At 33.4% G+C, this 15,874-nt stretch overlaps 1 protein-coding gene across 2 annotated transcripts in view; it reads left to right on the top strand.

The window, feature by feature from the left end:
- The window catches only part of LOC139487562 (uncharacterized), a 36,574-nt gene extending 21,069 nt beyond the window's left edge, over positions 1 to 15,505 (top strand). Inside the window, exons 2-4 of one of the 2 annotated variants that reach the window (XM_071272449.1) lie at positions 8,403 to 8,429; positions 13,138 to 13,155; positions 15,186 to 15,505. In XM_071272449.1, the coding sequence (XP_071128550.1) occupies positions 8,403 to 8,429; positions 13,138 to 13,155; positions 15,186 to 15,460 (320 nt within the window). In that variant the 3' untranslated portion in view covers positions 15,461 to 15,505. Of the gene's footprint in view, positions 1 to 8,402; positions 8,430 to 10,417; positions 10,738 to 13,137; positions 13,156 to 15,185 lie in introns of those variants that run through there. The other variant, XM_071272450.1, reaches the window with a different exon arrangement.
- Positions 15,506 to 15,874: the final 369 nt, after the last annotated feature.

The raw sequence follows: 15,874 nt of genomic DNA, 5'->3' as shown, positions 1-15,874 counted from the left end.
ATCAGTATTTTTTATAAAGATCTGATACCCAGGAGTTGAATGGTTCCATATATTTCTTGTTGGTGTATCCATGGCAACAACCTGCCATTTTAAATAAAAATATTGCTAAAAGGGGATAAAAATGTCACATATTTTCCCCAAATTTGGCCAACAATAGAGTTTTAATCCCCTTGAGGATACCTTTTCTGAAACTGTTTACATATATCTATCACGAATTTAAAAAAAAATCATTTTAATAAAATTATATCAAAAAGCGTATGAAAAAAGCATTTGTAAACATTCGACCGTACGATGACTTATAGCTGTCAATATCTGTGTCATTTTGCGTCCTGTGGAGAGTTGTCTCATTGACAATTATACCACATCTTCTTATTTTTATACTACAAACATGTCTGGACATACGGAAAATACGGACAGTCAAACAAAAACTGCCCAATAAACAGCTAAAATATAATATTGATGTTCTTAAAAACTAATGTTGAAGGTTAAATTAGTCATCAGCTGTCTAATAATGAATTTTAATGCACAATTACTTTCATATTTGAAAAATCCTCTGGGGCCAAAATGCAGAATCTACTTCCCTTCCGAAACACCTGAGATCATCCCAAGTTTAATTGGGTTTCGTGTTGCTAAGTTTTTAGTTTTTATTATGTTGTTTTATATGTAGACCTCTGTTTGTCTTCTCGTCGGATTTCGTTTTTCGCTATGGCTGTGTCGGTTTGACATTTGAGTTTGATTGTTTCTTTGGTATCTGTGTTCTCTCTTTTTACACCTAATTGCAAAAGTACAGACGCGTACTGTTCATGGAGGAATTTGTGTAGTTTAAAATAAATATTGACAATATATTTTTGCAGAAGCAAAGTTATGAGAGGTAGAGATCGAAGAGTGATCGAATGTGGTCGCGTAGAGATCGGGTATTGGTCGAGTTGGTCTTGGATGAAAATAATATAGAAGTCGCAGTGATCAAGAAGCGATCGGACATTGGTCGAATTAATCTTGACCACATATCGTACAGGTTGTCGATGATCGGGAAATGATCGGATATTAGTCGAGCAAAGATCGAAATGATGGAGTACTGATCGGTAAACTATTTGTATTCCGACCAAACTCGATCTCTACACGATCCTTTCCCGATCAATTCGATCACTACTCGACGAATTCTCGATCTCTTCTCGAGTGACTGGCTTCTCGATCCTTACTCGAATGTTTTTGACATGTCAAAAACTCTCGGGTAGAAAGTCAGATCGATGACGACCAATGTAGACCACCCCGGACATTCTTGTCTTGAGACAGACCAGTTTCCCGATCGCTTTATTTGTCTTGATCGTGATTGATCGAGTTGGTCTGATCGGCAGTGTCAACCTAGCTTTACACAAACGATGCAAACGGCTAAGCGCACATATGTTTTGATCATTTGTTTCTAACATACGTCTGCAAAGTTTACATAAACTTTGACAAACTATGCACTCGCTAAAGATGCCATGCGCGTAGCTACGTTTACGTCAAAACCAAAAGAAAATAAAAAGAACTTGTTAGAAGCACATCTGCTTTATAATTCTTTCTTCGTTGGCGTGTAATTGCGTATCAAATTTACTGTTCAGCCAAATGGTATCATATTATATATTCGTTTATTTTCTGTCAAGTCTGAATCAATGCTGTGAGTTCTATACTCATTTCCCTTTTGTTTAAAGCACTTCGTCATCTTCGGAGATTCGTATTGTGGTTCACAGTTTTGTCGAGCCTGTGACATATTGATGACGCCAAAGCAAGACATAGCAATCCTTAATTTCGTTGAAAGTGTCAATATTTAGGTTCATTATGTTAAACTGTTTTTAGATAACAATAACTTTGCCAAACCTTTGTGAAATTTTACGGAAGTTGAACAAAAACTGTTTGTGGTCAAATGAGTAAACTGACTGAGAGCATAATATTGTATATGCAGTTTTACGGGAAAAAATAACAGGTACTAATAGTTATAGTCTGTGGTTAACATTTTTAAAACAACAAATTCTTTGTCAAATCGAATTAGATTAAAATTGAGCAGAATGCAAGCATTTTTTAATATTTTGGTTTGAAGCAAAGTTTTGAAAGTGAATTTGTTTATTCATTTTTTTCAATATGACTATTGATACTGGCAGACTGTATGGCTTTTTTTTATATTAAAAATGCATAAACCTTCAAAGTTTGTCACGAAACCTGAGACGAAACTAATATTCCAGATCAAGAAAAATTATCTGAAGATTTTTTTTTAAATCCTGTAATGGACTGATAAATGGATTCACTTTTTGCGGGGGAAATGCCCCTATTTCCTCAGAACCCTTTATGATATTTAAGTATTGCACCTGTACATATCTGCAGATTTATTATTACATGTTCATTTACGAAATTTGGACACAATTTTTTTGGTCGCGTGCTTTACCCCCACGGCTCTTTTTACACATATTTTAAAGTTACTGGTTTTGACATTTTATCTTAATCCAATTACCATTATACTTCAAATAAACAAAATGAATAATTTAACATAACTAATATATAAAAAAAGATGTGGTGTGATTGCCAATGAGACAACTATCCACAAAAGACCAAAATGACACAGAAATTAACAACTATAGGTCACCGTACGGCCTTCAACAATGAGCAAAGCCCATACCGCATAGTCAGCTATAAAAGGCTCTGATAAGACAATGTAAAACAATTCAAACGAGAAAACTAACGGCCTTATTTATGTACAAAAAAATGAACGAAAAACAAATATGTAACACATAAACAAACGACAACCACTGAATTACAGGCTCCTGACTTGGGACAGGCACATACATAAATAATGTGGCGGGGTTAAACATGTTAGCGGGATCCCAACCCTCCCCCTAACCTGGGACAGTGGTATAACAGTACAACATAAGAACGAACTATAAAAATCAGTTGAAAAAGGTTTAACTCATCAGAAGGACAAAAATACAAGTGGACGTGGCCCGGTACTTATACATCCCGACACAAAAAGACACAATGAACAGATCTGAGAGTACTCGCAGTTATCTGACAGCTAGTTCAAAGCCACTAACAACTAATAAAAAAAATCATGCAGCTAAGACTAAACTAACAATCCGTACACATCCAACATCCAATGGATTTAGTGTAAAGACGTCATAAACAGTCAGAGAAAAACATGACCTTGTGCAATGCTAAGTTACAGGTATCGACAGATTGTAGATCCATGAATATTTGTATGCATATAACATACTAGTAATATTTAGTTAGCTTTTAATTTACTGATAACAAAATCAATATTGTTACCAATAAAAACAATATTCAATGATCTTATTACAGTGTTGAATAGGTAACCTTTTAGAATAAGTTTATTTAAAGGAGCGACAAGTTTACATGGATCATTTCAAAATTTCCGGGCACAGTTAACAACATTTCCGTAAAAATGAGGATGTGCTATCCCGTTTGAAATAAGTTTTCTACAGGTACAACCAAACTTCAAACCCAAACCTTTATATCTATGGAAAAATTTAGTAAAGGTTTTAAGTAATTTATGGTAACGATATCCCTGGTTTAATAATTTACCAGTAATACATAGGTTGCGTTCGTTAAAATCAAAAACGTCACAACAGACACGGGCATATCGAACAAGTTGTGAAGTATAAACACCGTAAGATGGTGCCAAAGGAACATCACCATCTAAAAATGGAAAATTAACAATAAGGAACGAAAAGTCGTCTCTTTTGTCGTAAATTTTACTGTGGAGTTTCCCGTTTAAAACCGAAATATCTAAATCCAGGAAAGGACAATAATTACCGAATAAATTTGATTTATTTAAAGTAAGTTCCTCGGAGTAAATTTCCGCAGTATATTGAGAAAATTCTTGATTATGTAACGAAAAATATCATCAAGTTAACGGTAAGTGTTGTTGGATTTATCAATTAAATGCAATTTCGACGGGTCTTTACTGAGTTTAGTCATGAACTGTGATTCGTAACAGTACAAAAACAAGTCTGCTATTTAAGGGGCACAATTAATGCCCATGGGGATACCTACAACCTGTCGATAAACTTTGTTGCCGAAACGTACATAAATATCATCAAGGAGAAAATTAACAGCTTCAATCATCTCATCACACCTCCAGTAAGTATATAATAAACCATTTAGAATCTAAGTATGTTGCTACTGATGAGTTTTTAATAACAGGAATGGTATATCTCGTTGGCTTCCGGCGATTTAGCTCCCTAACTCTAACCCACTACCAGCAGTTGTTTGACATTGACCTGTTTGGGGTCCTCGGATCCCTTGCCAAGGTTCGGGCGAACACGTAAAAATGACCTAGCTACGCCACTGGATGCGTCTACAGTTTGTCGTTCGTCGTCAGTTAGTACAAGCGCTACATTTGTTTCTAACTTTAACCTGATTTAACGATGTATTTTTTTTTTACGTTTGTAAAAGTATGTTTACCGACAACATGAGCATTCATTATTGAAAGTCTAAACAGGGTCAGTAAAGACTAATTAAACGATGTAATTGTTTCTACTTTTATAGCGTTTAAAAGAAAAACCGCCACACAACGTTTGCAAACTTTTAGTTAGAAAGAAATGCGGCCGATATAAACATACTGCATTGTGAATGTTTTTAAAATAAATACCTGCACTGAAAAAAACGATTAAGACATTTGTGAACCGTAATATATGCCTTCTGGTCAGTAGATATAAACTCGAAACCGGAAATGTCACAGTATATTCCCTGTCTGAGACCCGATTAATATATAATACAATAATATATATTGCAATGTTCAAAAAATATATTGTTAAGAAACATCATATACCCCAGGATTCAGGATTTGTATACCAGACAAACTTTCCAATTGCCTGATCAGCAACGCTCCAATAAAAAAAGTTATAAAGGCCTATCAAAGACCCATAATTCCGAAAGGTTTAGCCAAAAACAGAGGTTAGAAAAAAATCAAATTTAATTTAAGATCATGACCATATCAATGATAATTCAGGTCAATAAAACTGTGCTGACTACTGGACTAAATTGTTATTGTAAAGAAAAACAAAAACAGGAAAAAAGGACACTTAAGGAAACCATCTAATACATACAAACTAAAATATATAAGTATCTTGCGAAATTTGAAGTTTCAAATTAGGTACATAACGTCAAAATGTATAAAATATACACCAAAATTTTACTAGCTACTTTGTTGGTTATCCAAATTGCACATATGGTTGCCCTACTTGACCATTTAAATGCAACGATTATTGGTAGTGTTGATGCAGCACAACTGAACAGGGAGCTTAGACAATATATCAACGAACAGATAAAACAACAGCCTAATTACAACAAACGACAACCACTCAATTACAGGCTTCAAACTTGGGCAAGGCTCTAAATACAGGATGTGACATGTTTAAACATGATAGCGGGATCCAAACCCTCCCCTATCCTGGGACAGTGGTGTAACGGGACAACATGCATGCATTTAGTCCAGACAGATGACCATGGTCAAGATTATTTTTAATATTTAATCGCCATTTCTGCTTGAATGTTTTTAAAAAAAGTACCTGCACTGAAAAAATATTAAGACAGTTGCGAACTGTAATATATGCCTGCTGGTCAGTAGATGTAAACTCGCAACCGGAAATTTCACAGTATATTCACTGTCTGAGACCAGATTAATATATAATATATATTGCAATGTTAAAAAAAATATATATTGTTAAGAAACTCATCATATACCCCAGGATTCAAGATTTGTATACCAGACGTACTTTCCGTCTACAGTGGCCTGATCAGCAATGCTCGACTAAATAAAATTTTAAAGGCCTATCAAAGACCCATGATTCCGAAAGGTGTAGCCAAACACAGATGTTAGAAAAATTCAAGATCATGACCATATCAATGATAATTCAGGCCAATAAAACTGTGCTGACTACTGGACTAAATTGTTATTGTAAAGAAAAACAAAAAACAGGAAAAAAGGACACTTCAGATAGGAAATCCGAAAACCAGCTAATACATATAAACAAAAATATATAAGTATCTTGCGAAATTTGTCACTTCAAATTAGGTACATAACGTCAAAATGTATAAAATGTACACCAAAATTTTACTAGCTACTTTGTTGGTTATTCAAATTGCTCATATGGTTGCCCTACCTGACCATTTAAATGCAACGATGATTGGTAGTGTTGATGCAACACAACTGAACAGGGAGCTTAGACAATATATCAACGAATTAGGTACATAACGTCAAAATGTATAAAATATACACCAAAATTTTACAAGCTACTTTGTTGGTTATCCAAATTGCACATATGGTTGCCCTACCTGACCATTAAAATCCACCGATGATTGGTAGTGTTGATGCAACACAACTGAACAGGGAGCTTAGACAATATATCAACGAACAGATAAAACAACAGCCTAATTACAACAAACGACAACCACTCAATTACAGGCTTCCGACTTGGGACAGGCTCATACATACAGGATGTGACATGGTTAAACATGATAGCGGGATCCAAACCCTCCCCTAACCTGGGACAGTGGTGTAACGGGACAACATGCATGCATTCAGTCCATATAGATGACCATGGTCAAGTTTATTTTTAATATTTAATCGCCATTTCTGCTTGAATGTTTTTAAAACAAATACCTGCACTGAAAAAATATTAAGACAGTTGGGAACCGTAATATATGCCTGCTGGTCAGTAGATATAAACTGGAAACTGGAAATGTCACAGTATATTACCTGTCCGAGACCCGATTAATATATAATATATACTGCAATGTTAAAAATATATATATTGTTTAGAAACTCATCATATACCCCAGGATTCAAGACTTGTATACCAGACGTACTCTCTGTCTACAATGGCCTGATCAGCAACGCGCGACTAAAAAAAATTATAAAGTCCTATAAACGACCCATGGTTCCGAAAGGTTTAGCCAAACACAGATGTTAGAAAAATTCAAGATCATGACCATATCAATGATAATTCAGGTCAATAAAACTGTGCTGACTACTGGACTAAATTGTTATTGTAAAGAAAAACAAAAACCAGGAAAAAGGAAACTTCAGATAGGAATCCGAAAACCAGCTAATACATACAAACAAAAATATATAAGTATCTTGCGAAATTTGTAATTTCAAATTAGGTACATAACGTCAAAATGTATAAAATGTACACCAAAATTTTACTAGCTACTTTGTTGGTTATCCAAATTGCACATATGGTTGCCATACCTGACCATTTAAATATTATGCAACGATGATTGGTAGTGTTGATGCAACACAACTGAACAGGGAGCTTAGACAATATAACAACGAACAGATAAAACAACAGCCTAATTACTTATGTTGATAACCTCATCAAAATATTCGACTGTCCATGTGATGTTCACTGCACAAATTGCCTGTATTAAATGTCCAATTAACTCGAATAATCGATAATATAAGGCAATTGCGCGTGTCGTTTGCAGAGAGTCGTCCCTTCTCTGCACTTTAACTTATGGCACTTTTTTTAACACATAGAGTTTTCAGTCAGTGCCTAGAAATTTTCGATCAGGAATATGTCTTCGGTTGCTCTCTTGAAATTACGTATTTCGGTTTTATCTTTCAGTTAAGGAAGTATGAAGATGTTCTGTAAAAAAAAATCTTTTTTGTATTGGAGTGTTTTTAGAGAAATTATATATTCATATTAGGCGTATGATATCTTCAAATACCTGAAAAAATGTTTATATATATATATCAAAAAGGAAGAGGTAGGATTGCCAATGAGACAAATTTGCACAAGTGACCAAACGATACAGAAATTAACAACTATAGGGGACTGTATGGCCTTCAGTAATGCGCAAAGCCCATGCTGCATAGTCAGCTTTAAAAGTTTCCGAAATGACAAATGAAAAACAATTTACACCAACTAACGGCCTAATTTCAACAATCGACAACCACTGAATTACAGGCTTCGGGACAGGCTCATACATATAGGTTGAACGGTCTAATTTCAACAATCGAAAACCACTGAATTACAGGCTCATACATACAGGATGTGGCAAGGTTAAACATAATAGCGGGATTCTAACCCTCCCCTAACTTGGGACATGTTGTAACAGTACAACATGCATGCAAACAGTACAGATAGATGACCATGGTCAAGATTATTTTGATATGAAATCACCATTTCTGCTTGTCGTCATGGCTATATCCTATAGTATATGATTGAAGAATGTTGCATTTTGCACATAAATAACTTTCTTATTGATTCATCTAGAGTAAGGTAAACGTTGTAATCCAAATGATCAAAATATACTTGTTAAACAGTCAGATGTGCCTTTATAAATATTAATGTTTATTCAATTAAAGATGAGTTTAGTTTGCTAATATTTAAATTATATTTTTACAGCGTCAAGAACCAGACAAGGATGTAAGTATAAATGATAAAACTGAAAACAACGTTTTTGAGACCTGCCTCAATATACTGTCATGCAAGTGAGAGGTTTAGCTAGCTATAAAACCGGGTTTAATCTTCCAATTTCTACATTTCAAATGCCTGTACCAAGTCAGGAAGATGACAGTTCAATTTATACACTGAACACTTTATAGCTTACTGTTTGGTGTGATCACATACTTTGTGTTGAAGACCGTACTTTGACCTATGATGGTTTTCTTTACAAATTATGACTTGGATAGAGATTTGTTTCATTAGCACTCATACAACATATTTTATATTTCTTTAAGATTAATATTTAGAAGACTAGTAGTCCAATAACACAATAAAATGTAAAGACTGCGTTAATGTATTTCTCGAAAAGTTAAAGGAAAAAACAGAGGTATATTTTTGATGTCATTAGCATATTCATAGCAGTTATCAATAATCTTCAAATAGAAATTGATTTACTTGTTTTCGTATGATGTATTGGCTGCGTCGGAAATAGACCTCATGCAATCGATACATCTACAGTGTTGTTAAAACCTATTTTGGCTTGAAAACAACCAAGGGAAAACCTATTGCTGTTTGAAAATTGAACTGATATACTAGTTATCAAAGGTACCAGAATTTTAATTTAATACCTCAGACGTGCGTTTCGTCTACAAAAGACTCATCTGTGACGCTTTGATCAAGTTAGTTATGAAGCCATAAAACAAATACAAAATGTATGTCTTGTTTTGTTTTTGATTGTTCCAAAATCAACCGAAACGTTCGAAATCAATCAAATTCTTATTGATATACCAGTAAACATATGTGATATAAACGGGTGCAGGTCATGCATGACAGGGTTTGTCAAGTAAGGTTTTCACTCCTCTGCGTCTTATTGTCATATATATATTGTTTGTATATTTGTCCTCCGGAACGTTTTAAATGGCGTATATATTTCAGGTAATGTGTGACATGCTAAAATAATTCGTAGTTTTTGTTAGCTCTTTAATACCGAATAAGTTTAGAAATATATATCCCATATGCAGGGGAAGTTGGGATATTGCTACTAAGGTTGGGAAAATTTATTATTTCAAAGTTATCTCGTTTGTCATATATTCTAGTACTAAAATGACCTGTTCTTTCTTTAATATCTAGTTCATGGGAATATAATAATGGATTTCGAACAGATTCGTTTGGATTGTTCATTGAAAGAATGTCATGAGTATACTTTTATGTAAAATTAAAGATCTAGTTTCTTTAATTTTCTTGCCTTTGAAGTGTCAGAAGGAACTCTGACTCATATGGACATAAAAAGAGGTCGGAAAGGAAAGGCACACAGTTCTTTCTCATAGGAACGCAAACATAAGTTTACTTCTAAAATCAATTTTTGCTGTCAATGAGAAACTTCAGCATACTGTGTAGCATGTTTTACCTTTTTTGTCAACTATTAGTATGATTAACAAAATATGCCCTATGGTATCCCAAAGTAGGAAGTGTATATGGTTTGCTGCCATTTTTATGTTGAAAAGCATTGTGGATTATTTCTACCTTAACTTTAAAGCAAGTTAACAATTCAAATTACGAGTTCAAGTAAACCAATATTTGTACCGGATTTGTTTCCTCTTAATCGATGTATGACTTTTAAACAGTGGTATACTACTGTTGACTTTACTTACATGTAGTAACATGTTAAGTGTAAGCAAATACCCAATAAGTGTGAGTCTTCATCTTATTATCAGTGTGAGCAAATCTGTAACAGTCAAAGTAACATAACTAAGTACCAGTCTAAATAAAATGACTTAGTACCAGTTAAATTTACACAGTTGACAACATGTGTAAGTAACACAATAAAGTTCCAGTCAAGGTAACACCAATCATTGACATTTTCACCTGTTAAGCAATTCCTCCTGCACTGTTGATACACTTAGAGTGGCTTAAAATCTGGAGATACTATGAGTTGTGTTTCACGTGTTTTATATAAAATTTTATTTTTAACACAGGTCAGTCTGGAGTCTTTGGCAAGCATGCCTATCCAGAGATTAAATTTCCAGCTTCAACATACATTACTTTTGACCCGCCATTTACTGCAACTCCAGCCTTAGTGTACGGATTATATCTGTATGACTCATCGAAGGACGCCAATTCTCGACTGGTCACAGACGTTAGCAACCTCTCTAAATCTGGATTTAATCTGAAGATAAAAACATTTGCAGGAACAAAAATGTGGGGAGCTCGTATTTCCTGGATGGCTTGCCCTAAATCATTTGAAAATTAATGCAAATATTCAATGTTTGTGTTAAAATAAAAGAAATTTTTATCAGTCTCTATTTTGTTTTTTATAGCATCAATCAGTTGAAGGATGTATGATTTCTAGACACAAAAAAAACACCGATTCTTCATTACAAGATATTTTGTTCGATTGGGTTTTTTTTTTAGTTTTTTTTTATTTGCTTTTTTTCATTGTTGGAGTTGGTGAGGGTTGAAAATCACACCCTAGTATAATTTTTGAAGATACACGAAATCTAACTGAGTATTCCATTCTATAACAAATAATAATAAAGTGTTGTTGCGTCTAATTTGATTGTCTATTTTTTGAAAATTCCAGTTATCTTGAAATCTAGATACAGTTCATGTTATCTTTTCAATAAATAATACAACATTGTCGCGATGGTTAATGCGTGTGCAGCCAATAACATTTGATAATCTGTGATAATGTCTTCGATCTGACTTAAAAGTGCACATTCGAAAGTTATGTTGCAGAATTGATACAACAGCAAGGTGGATTATCTAATACAAATTAATCAGATTTAATTGTATTTTTGTAACAAAGTTAGCAGTATTATGATTCTGTCGTTGATTGGATGCTTTTCAAGATGGGTTACGTGTGCAAAAATTGAATTATAACATTTCGTTGTTACCGTTTTATTTCAGGTTCAAAAAGCTGTATGTGATACAAATAAACTAAGGTTTCACAGCATATGGGGATAATTACATTATATTAACCATATTTTAGTTATTAAAATTACCCAATACTTTACATCTAGTTCATTTTTGACGTAAATATAACCTATTTTCTCTATGATATGAAATCAGGCCATAATTGGTACTCAGGAATGTTTTGTAAGATCATTTAAAAAGAACATTGAATGAGATGCGATGTATTCACTAATTACGTGCAACAACATTAATTTTACCAATACGACAAATTAATTCATTTTACCATTTCTATACAATATTCTAATAACACTGCTTTAGCTTATCCAAGTTTAAGTCGTTTGCAAACATCCATAAACATAACACAAATCTGACAATTGATCATAAAACTAGGCCAGTTGTTTCTCATGTTGTTTTAGAAAAGTGGTACATCACAGCGATGGAAATCATCGATTACACAAGTGGTTTATATATTTGATTTAAAGGAATTTGGTAATCATTGTTTAAGTAAAACATGTAATCTTAACTTTTTCCAAGGACAGCCGTTTACGATTTAGTTAGTCATTTATCATTGTTGGAGTTTGTCCTTTTTTACACTGTTTTAGGTTTTTTTGGTGAGGAGGGATCTTTTTGTGATGATTTAATTTTTTGCCTTTTACATCAGCTTTTTTTAATTATTTTGACTCGTTCTTGCTGTCAGAGTTTTGACGTATATAATGATATATACTCACATGATGACGAATAAGAAAGGAAGATGCCTAGGATAATTCAAAACGTTGCTTTGAACGATACGTTTTGTTTTGTTCACACATCGTTGTTTTTATAATGGAATGTGATGCAACTGTCATAGAAGTGACAGATTTAGCTAGCAATACAACCAGGTTCAGTCCACAATTTTCTTCACAAGGAAATGTCTGCACAAAGGATTTTCTTTGACATTTTGTCTTTTGTGGAGAGTTGTTTAATTTACAATTATATTTTTAGGATATCTTATCTATATGTCTTGTTTAGCCTTTTCGATTGCTTTCTAACTTTAAGGCGTTATTCAAATGAGAGTGTTCTCAACTCAAAACCTCTTTCAAAAACGTTGTGAGGAAGGACAAATGAAACGTAAAATAACAAAAATACTCATCTCCGAGGAAAATTCAAAAGAAAAGTCCCAAATCAAATGGCAAAATCAAAAGCTGTGGACTATGGGACTTTCAGTCCCCGAATGTTTCATCAGTTCAGAATTCAGTGACTATGATATATAATAATCCATTCGAAAATTGGCTGTCTATAAATTTCTATTTTGAAATTATAAAGAAACTAAATTTTCAACTACCCCTGACAAAGTTGACCTTAAATAGATTTGGCTACTTTTAAAGGTTTGGGTTTTTACGGTCATATAGATATATCTTTGCAACTGCTTCGGTTCTTATACATCTTTGGGTTTCGACCATGGCAAGGTTAAACATAATAGCGGGATTCTAACCCTCCCCTAACTTGGGACATGTTAAAACAGTACAACATGCATGCATTCAGTACAGATAGATGACAATGGTCAAGATTATTTTTATATGAAATCGCCATTTCTGCTTGTCGTCATCGCTATATCCTATATTATATGTTGCATTTTGAACATAAATTACTTTCTTATTGATTCATCTAGAGTAAGGTAATAGTTGTAATTGAAATGATCGAAATATACTTGTTAAACAGTCAGATGTGCCTTTATAAATATTAATGTTTATTCAATTAAAGATGAGTTAAGTTTGCTAAGATTTAGATTATTTTTTTACAGCATCAAGAACCAGACAAGGATGTAAGTATTAATGATAAAAACTGAAAACAATGTTTTTGAGACCTGCCTCAATATACTGTCATATATGTGAGAGGTTTAGATAGCTATAAAACCGGGTTAAATCTTCAAATTTCTACATTTCAAATGCCTGTACCAAGTCAGGAAGATGACAGTTCAATTTATACACTGAATACCTTATAGCTTACTGTTTGGTGCTTTGTGTTGAAGACCGTACTTTCACCTATAATGGTTTTCTTTACAAATTATGACTTGGATAGAGAGTTGTTTCATAACCACTCATATCACATCTTTTTATTTTTCTTTAAGATTTATATTTAGAAAACTAGTAGTCAAATAACACAATCAAATGTAAAGACTGTGTTAATTTATCTCTCGAAAAGTTAAAGGAAAAAACAGAGGTATATTTCTGATGTCATTAGCATATTAATAACAGTTATGAAAAATCTTCTTTCTGGTTTTTTTTCAAATAGAAATTGATTTACTTGTTTTCGTATGATGTATTGGCTGCGTCGGAAATTGGCCTCATGCAATCGATACATCTTCAGTGTTGTTAAAACCTATTTTGGCTTGAAAAAACAACCAAGGGTAAACCTATTGCTGTTTGAAAATTGAACTGTTATACTAGTTATCAAAGGTACCAAAGTTTTAGTTTAATACGCCAGACGTGCGTTTCGTCTACATAAGACTCATCAGTAACGCTCTGATCAAATTAGTTATGAAGCCATAAAACACCTACAAAATGCATCTTTTGTTTTGTTTTTGATTGTTCCAAAATCAACCAAAACGTCCAAAATCAATCAAATTCTTATTGATATACCAGTACACATATGTAATATAAATGGTTGCAGGTCATGTATGACAGGGTGTCAAGTAAGGTTTTCACCGCTCTGCGTCTAATTGTCATATAGTTTGTATATTTGCCCTACGAAACGTTTTGAATGGCGTAAATATTTCAGGTAATGTGTGACATGCTCACTGACTTCGTAGTCTTTTTTAGCTCTTTAATACCGAATAAGTTTGGAAATATATATCCCATATGCAGGGGAAGTTGGGATATCGCTACTAAGGTTGGGAACATTTATTATTTTTAATCGTCTCGTTTGTCATATATTCTGGTACTGAAATGACCCGAAACAGTAAAATAGTAAATTCGAGGTATAAGTCTAAACATTGAGGCGACAGAAGCCACGCCTGTTGTTTCTTTAATATCTAGTTCATGGGGATATAATAATGGACAGATTCGTTTGGATTGATAATCGAAAGAATGTCTTGAGTATACTTTAATTTTCTTGCCTTTGAAGTGTCTGAAAGAACTCTGACTCATATGAACATAAGAAGAGGTCGGAAAGGAAAGGCCCACAGTTCTTTCCCATAGGAACGCAAACAATTTTTTCGAAACGTTTACTTCTAAAATCAATTTTTGCTGTCAATAAGAAACTTCAGCATACTGTGTAGCATGTTTTACCTTTTTGTCAACTATTAACAAAATATGCCCTATGGTATCCCAAAGTAGGAAGTGTATATGGTTTGCTGCTATTTTTATGTTGAAAAGCATTGTGGATTATTTCTACCTTAACTTTAAAGCAAGTTAACAATTCAAATTACGAGTTCAAGTAAACCAATATTTGTACCGGATTTGTTTCCTCTCAATCGATGTATGACTTTTAAACAGTGGTATACTACTGTTGACTTTACTTACATGTAGTAACATGCTTAGTGTAAGCAAACACCCAATAAGTGTGAGTCTTCATAAACTATCTTATTATCAGTGTGAGCAAATCTGTAGCAGTCAAAGTAACATAACTAAGTACCAGTCTAAATAAAATGACTTAGTACCAGTTAAATTTACACAGTTGACAACATGTGTAAGTAACACAATAAAGTTCCAGTCAAGGCAATACCAATCATTGACATTTTCACCTGTTAAGCAATTCCTCCTGCACTGTTGATACACTTAGAGTGGCGTAAAATCTGGAGTTACTATGAAAACTGTTTTACGTGTTTTATATAAAATTTTATTTTTAACACAGGTCAGTCTGGAGTCTTTGGCAAGCATGCCTATCCAGAGATTAAATTTCCAGCTTCAACATACATTACTTTTAACCCGCCATTTACTGCAACTCCAGCCTTAGTGTACGGATTATATCTGTATGACTCATCGAAGGACACCAATTCTCGACTGGTCACAGACGTTAGCAACCTCTCTAAATCTGGATTTAATCTGAAGATAAAAACATTTTCAGGAACAAAAATGTGGGGAGCTCGTATTTCCTGGATGGCTTGCCCTAAATCATTTAAAAATTAATGCAAATATTCAATGTTTGTGTTAAAATAAAAGAAATTTTTATCAGTCTCTATTTTTTTTTTTTTATAGCATCAATCAGTTGAAGGATGTATGATTTCTAGACAAAAAACACCGATTCTTCATTACAAGATATTTTGTTCGATTGGTTTTCTTTTAGTTTTTTTTTATTTGCTTTTTTTCATTGTTGGAGTTGGTGAGGGTTGAAAATCACACCCTAGTATAACTTTTGAAGATACATGAAATCTTACTGAGTATTCCATTCTATAACTAATAATAATAAAGTGTTGTTGCGTCTAATTTGTCAAGTGTTACATTTGAAAATTCCAGTTACTAGTATCTTGAAATCTAGATACAGTTCATTGTTATCTTTTCAATAAATAATACAACATTGTCTCGATGGTTAATGCGTGTGCA

Source organism: Mytilus edulis, chromosome 9 (assembly GCF_963676685.1).
Source record: "Mytilus edulis chromosome 9, xbMytEdul2.2, whole genome shotgun sequence".
Lineage (NCBI taxonomy): Eukaryota > Metazoa > Mollusca > Bivalvia > Mytilida > Mytilidae > Mytilus > Mytilus edulis.
The sequence above is the reverse complement of the archived record's forward strand: the minus strand, read 5'-3'. Positions and strand labels throughout refer to the sequence as shown.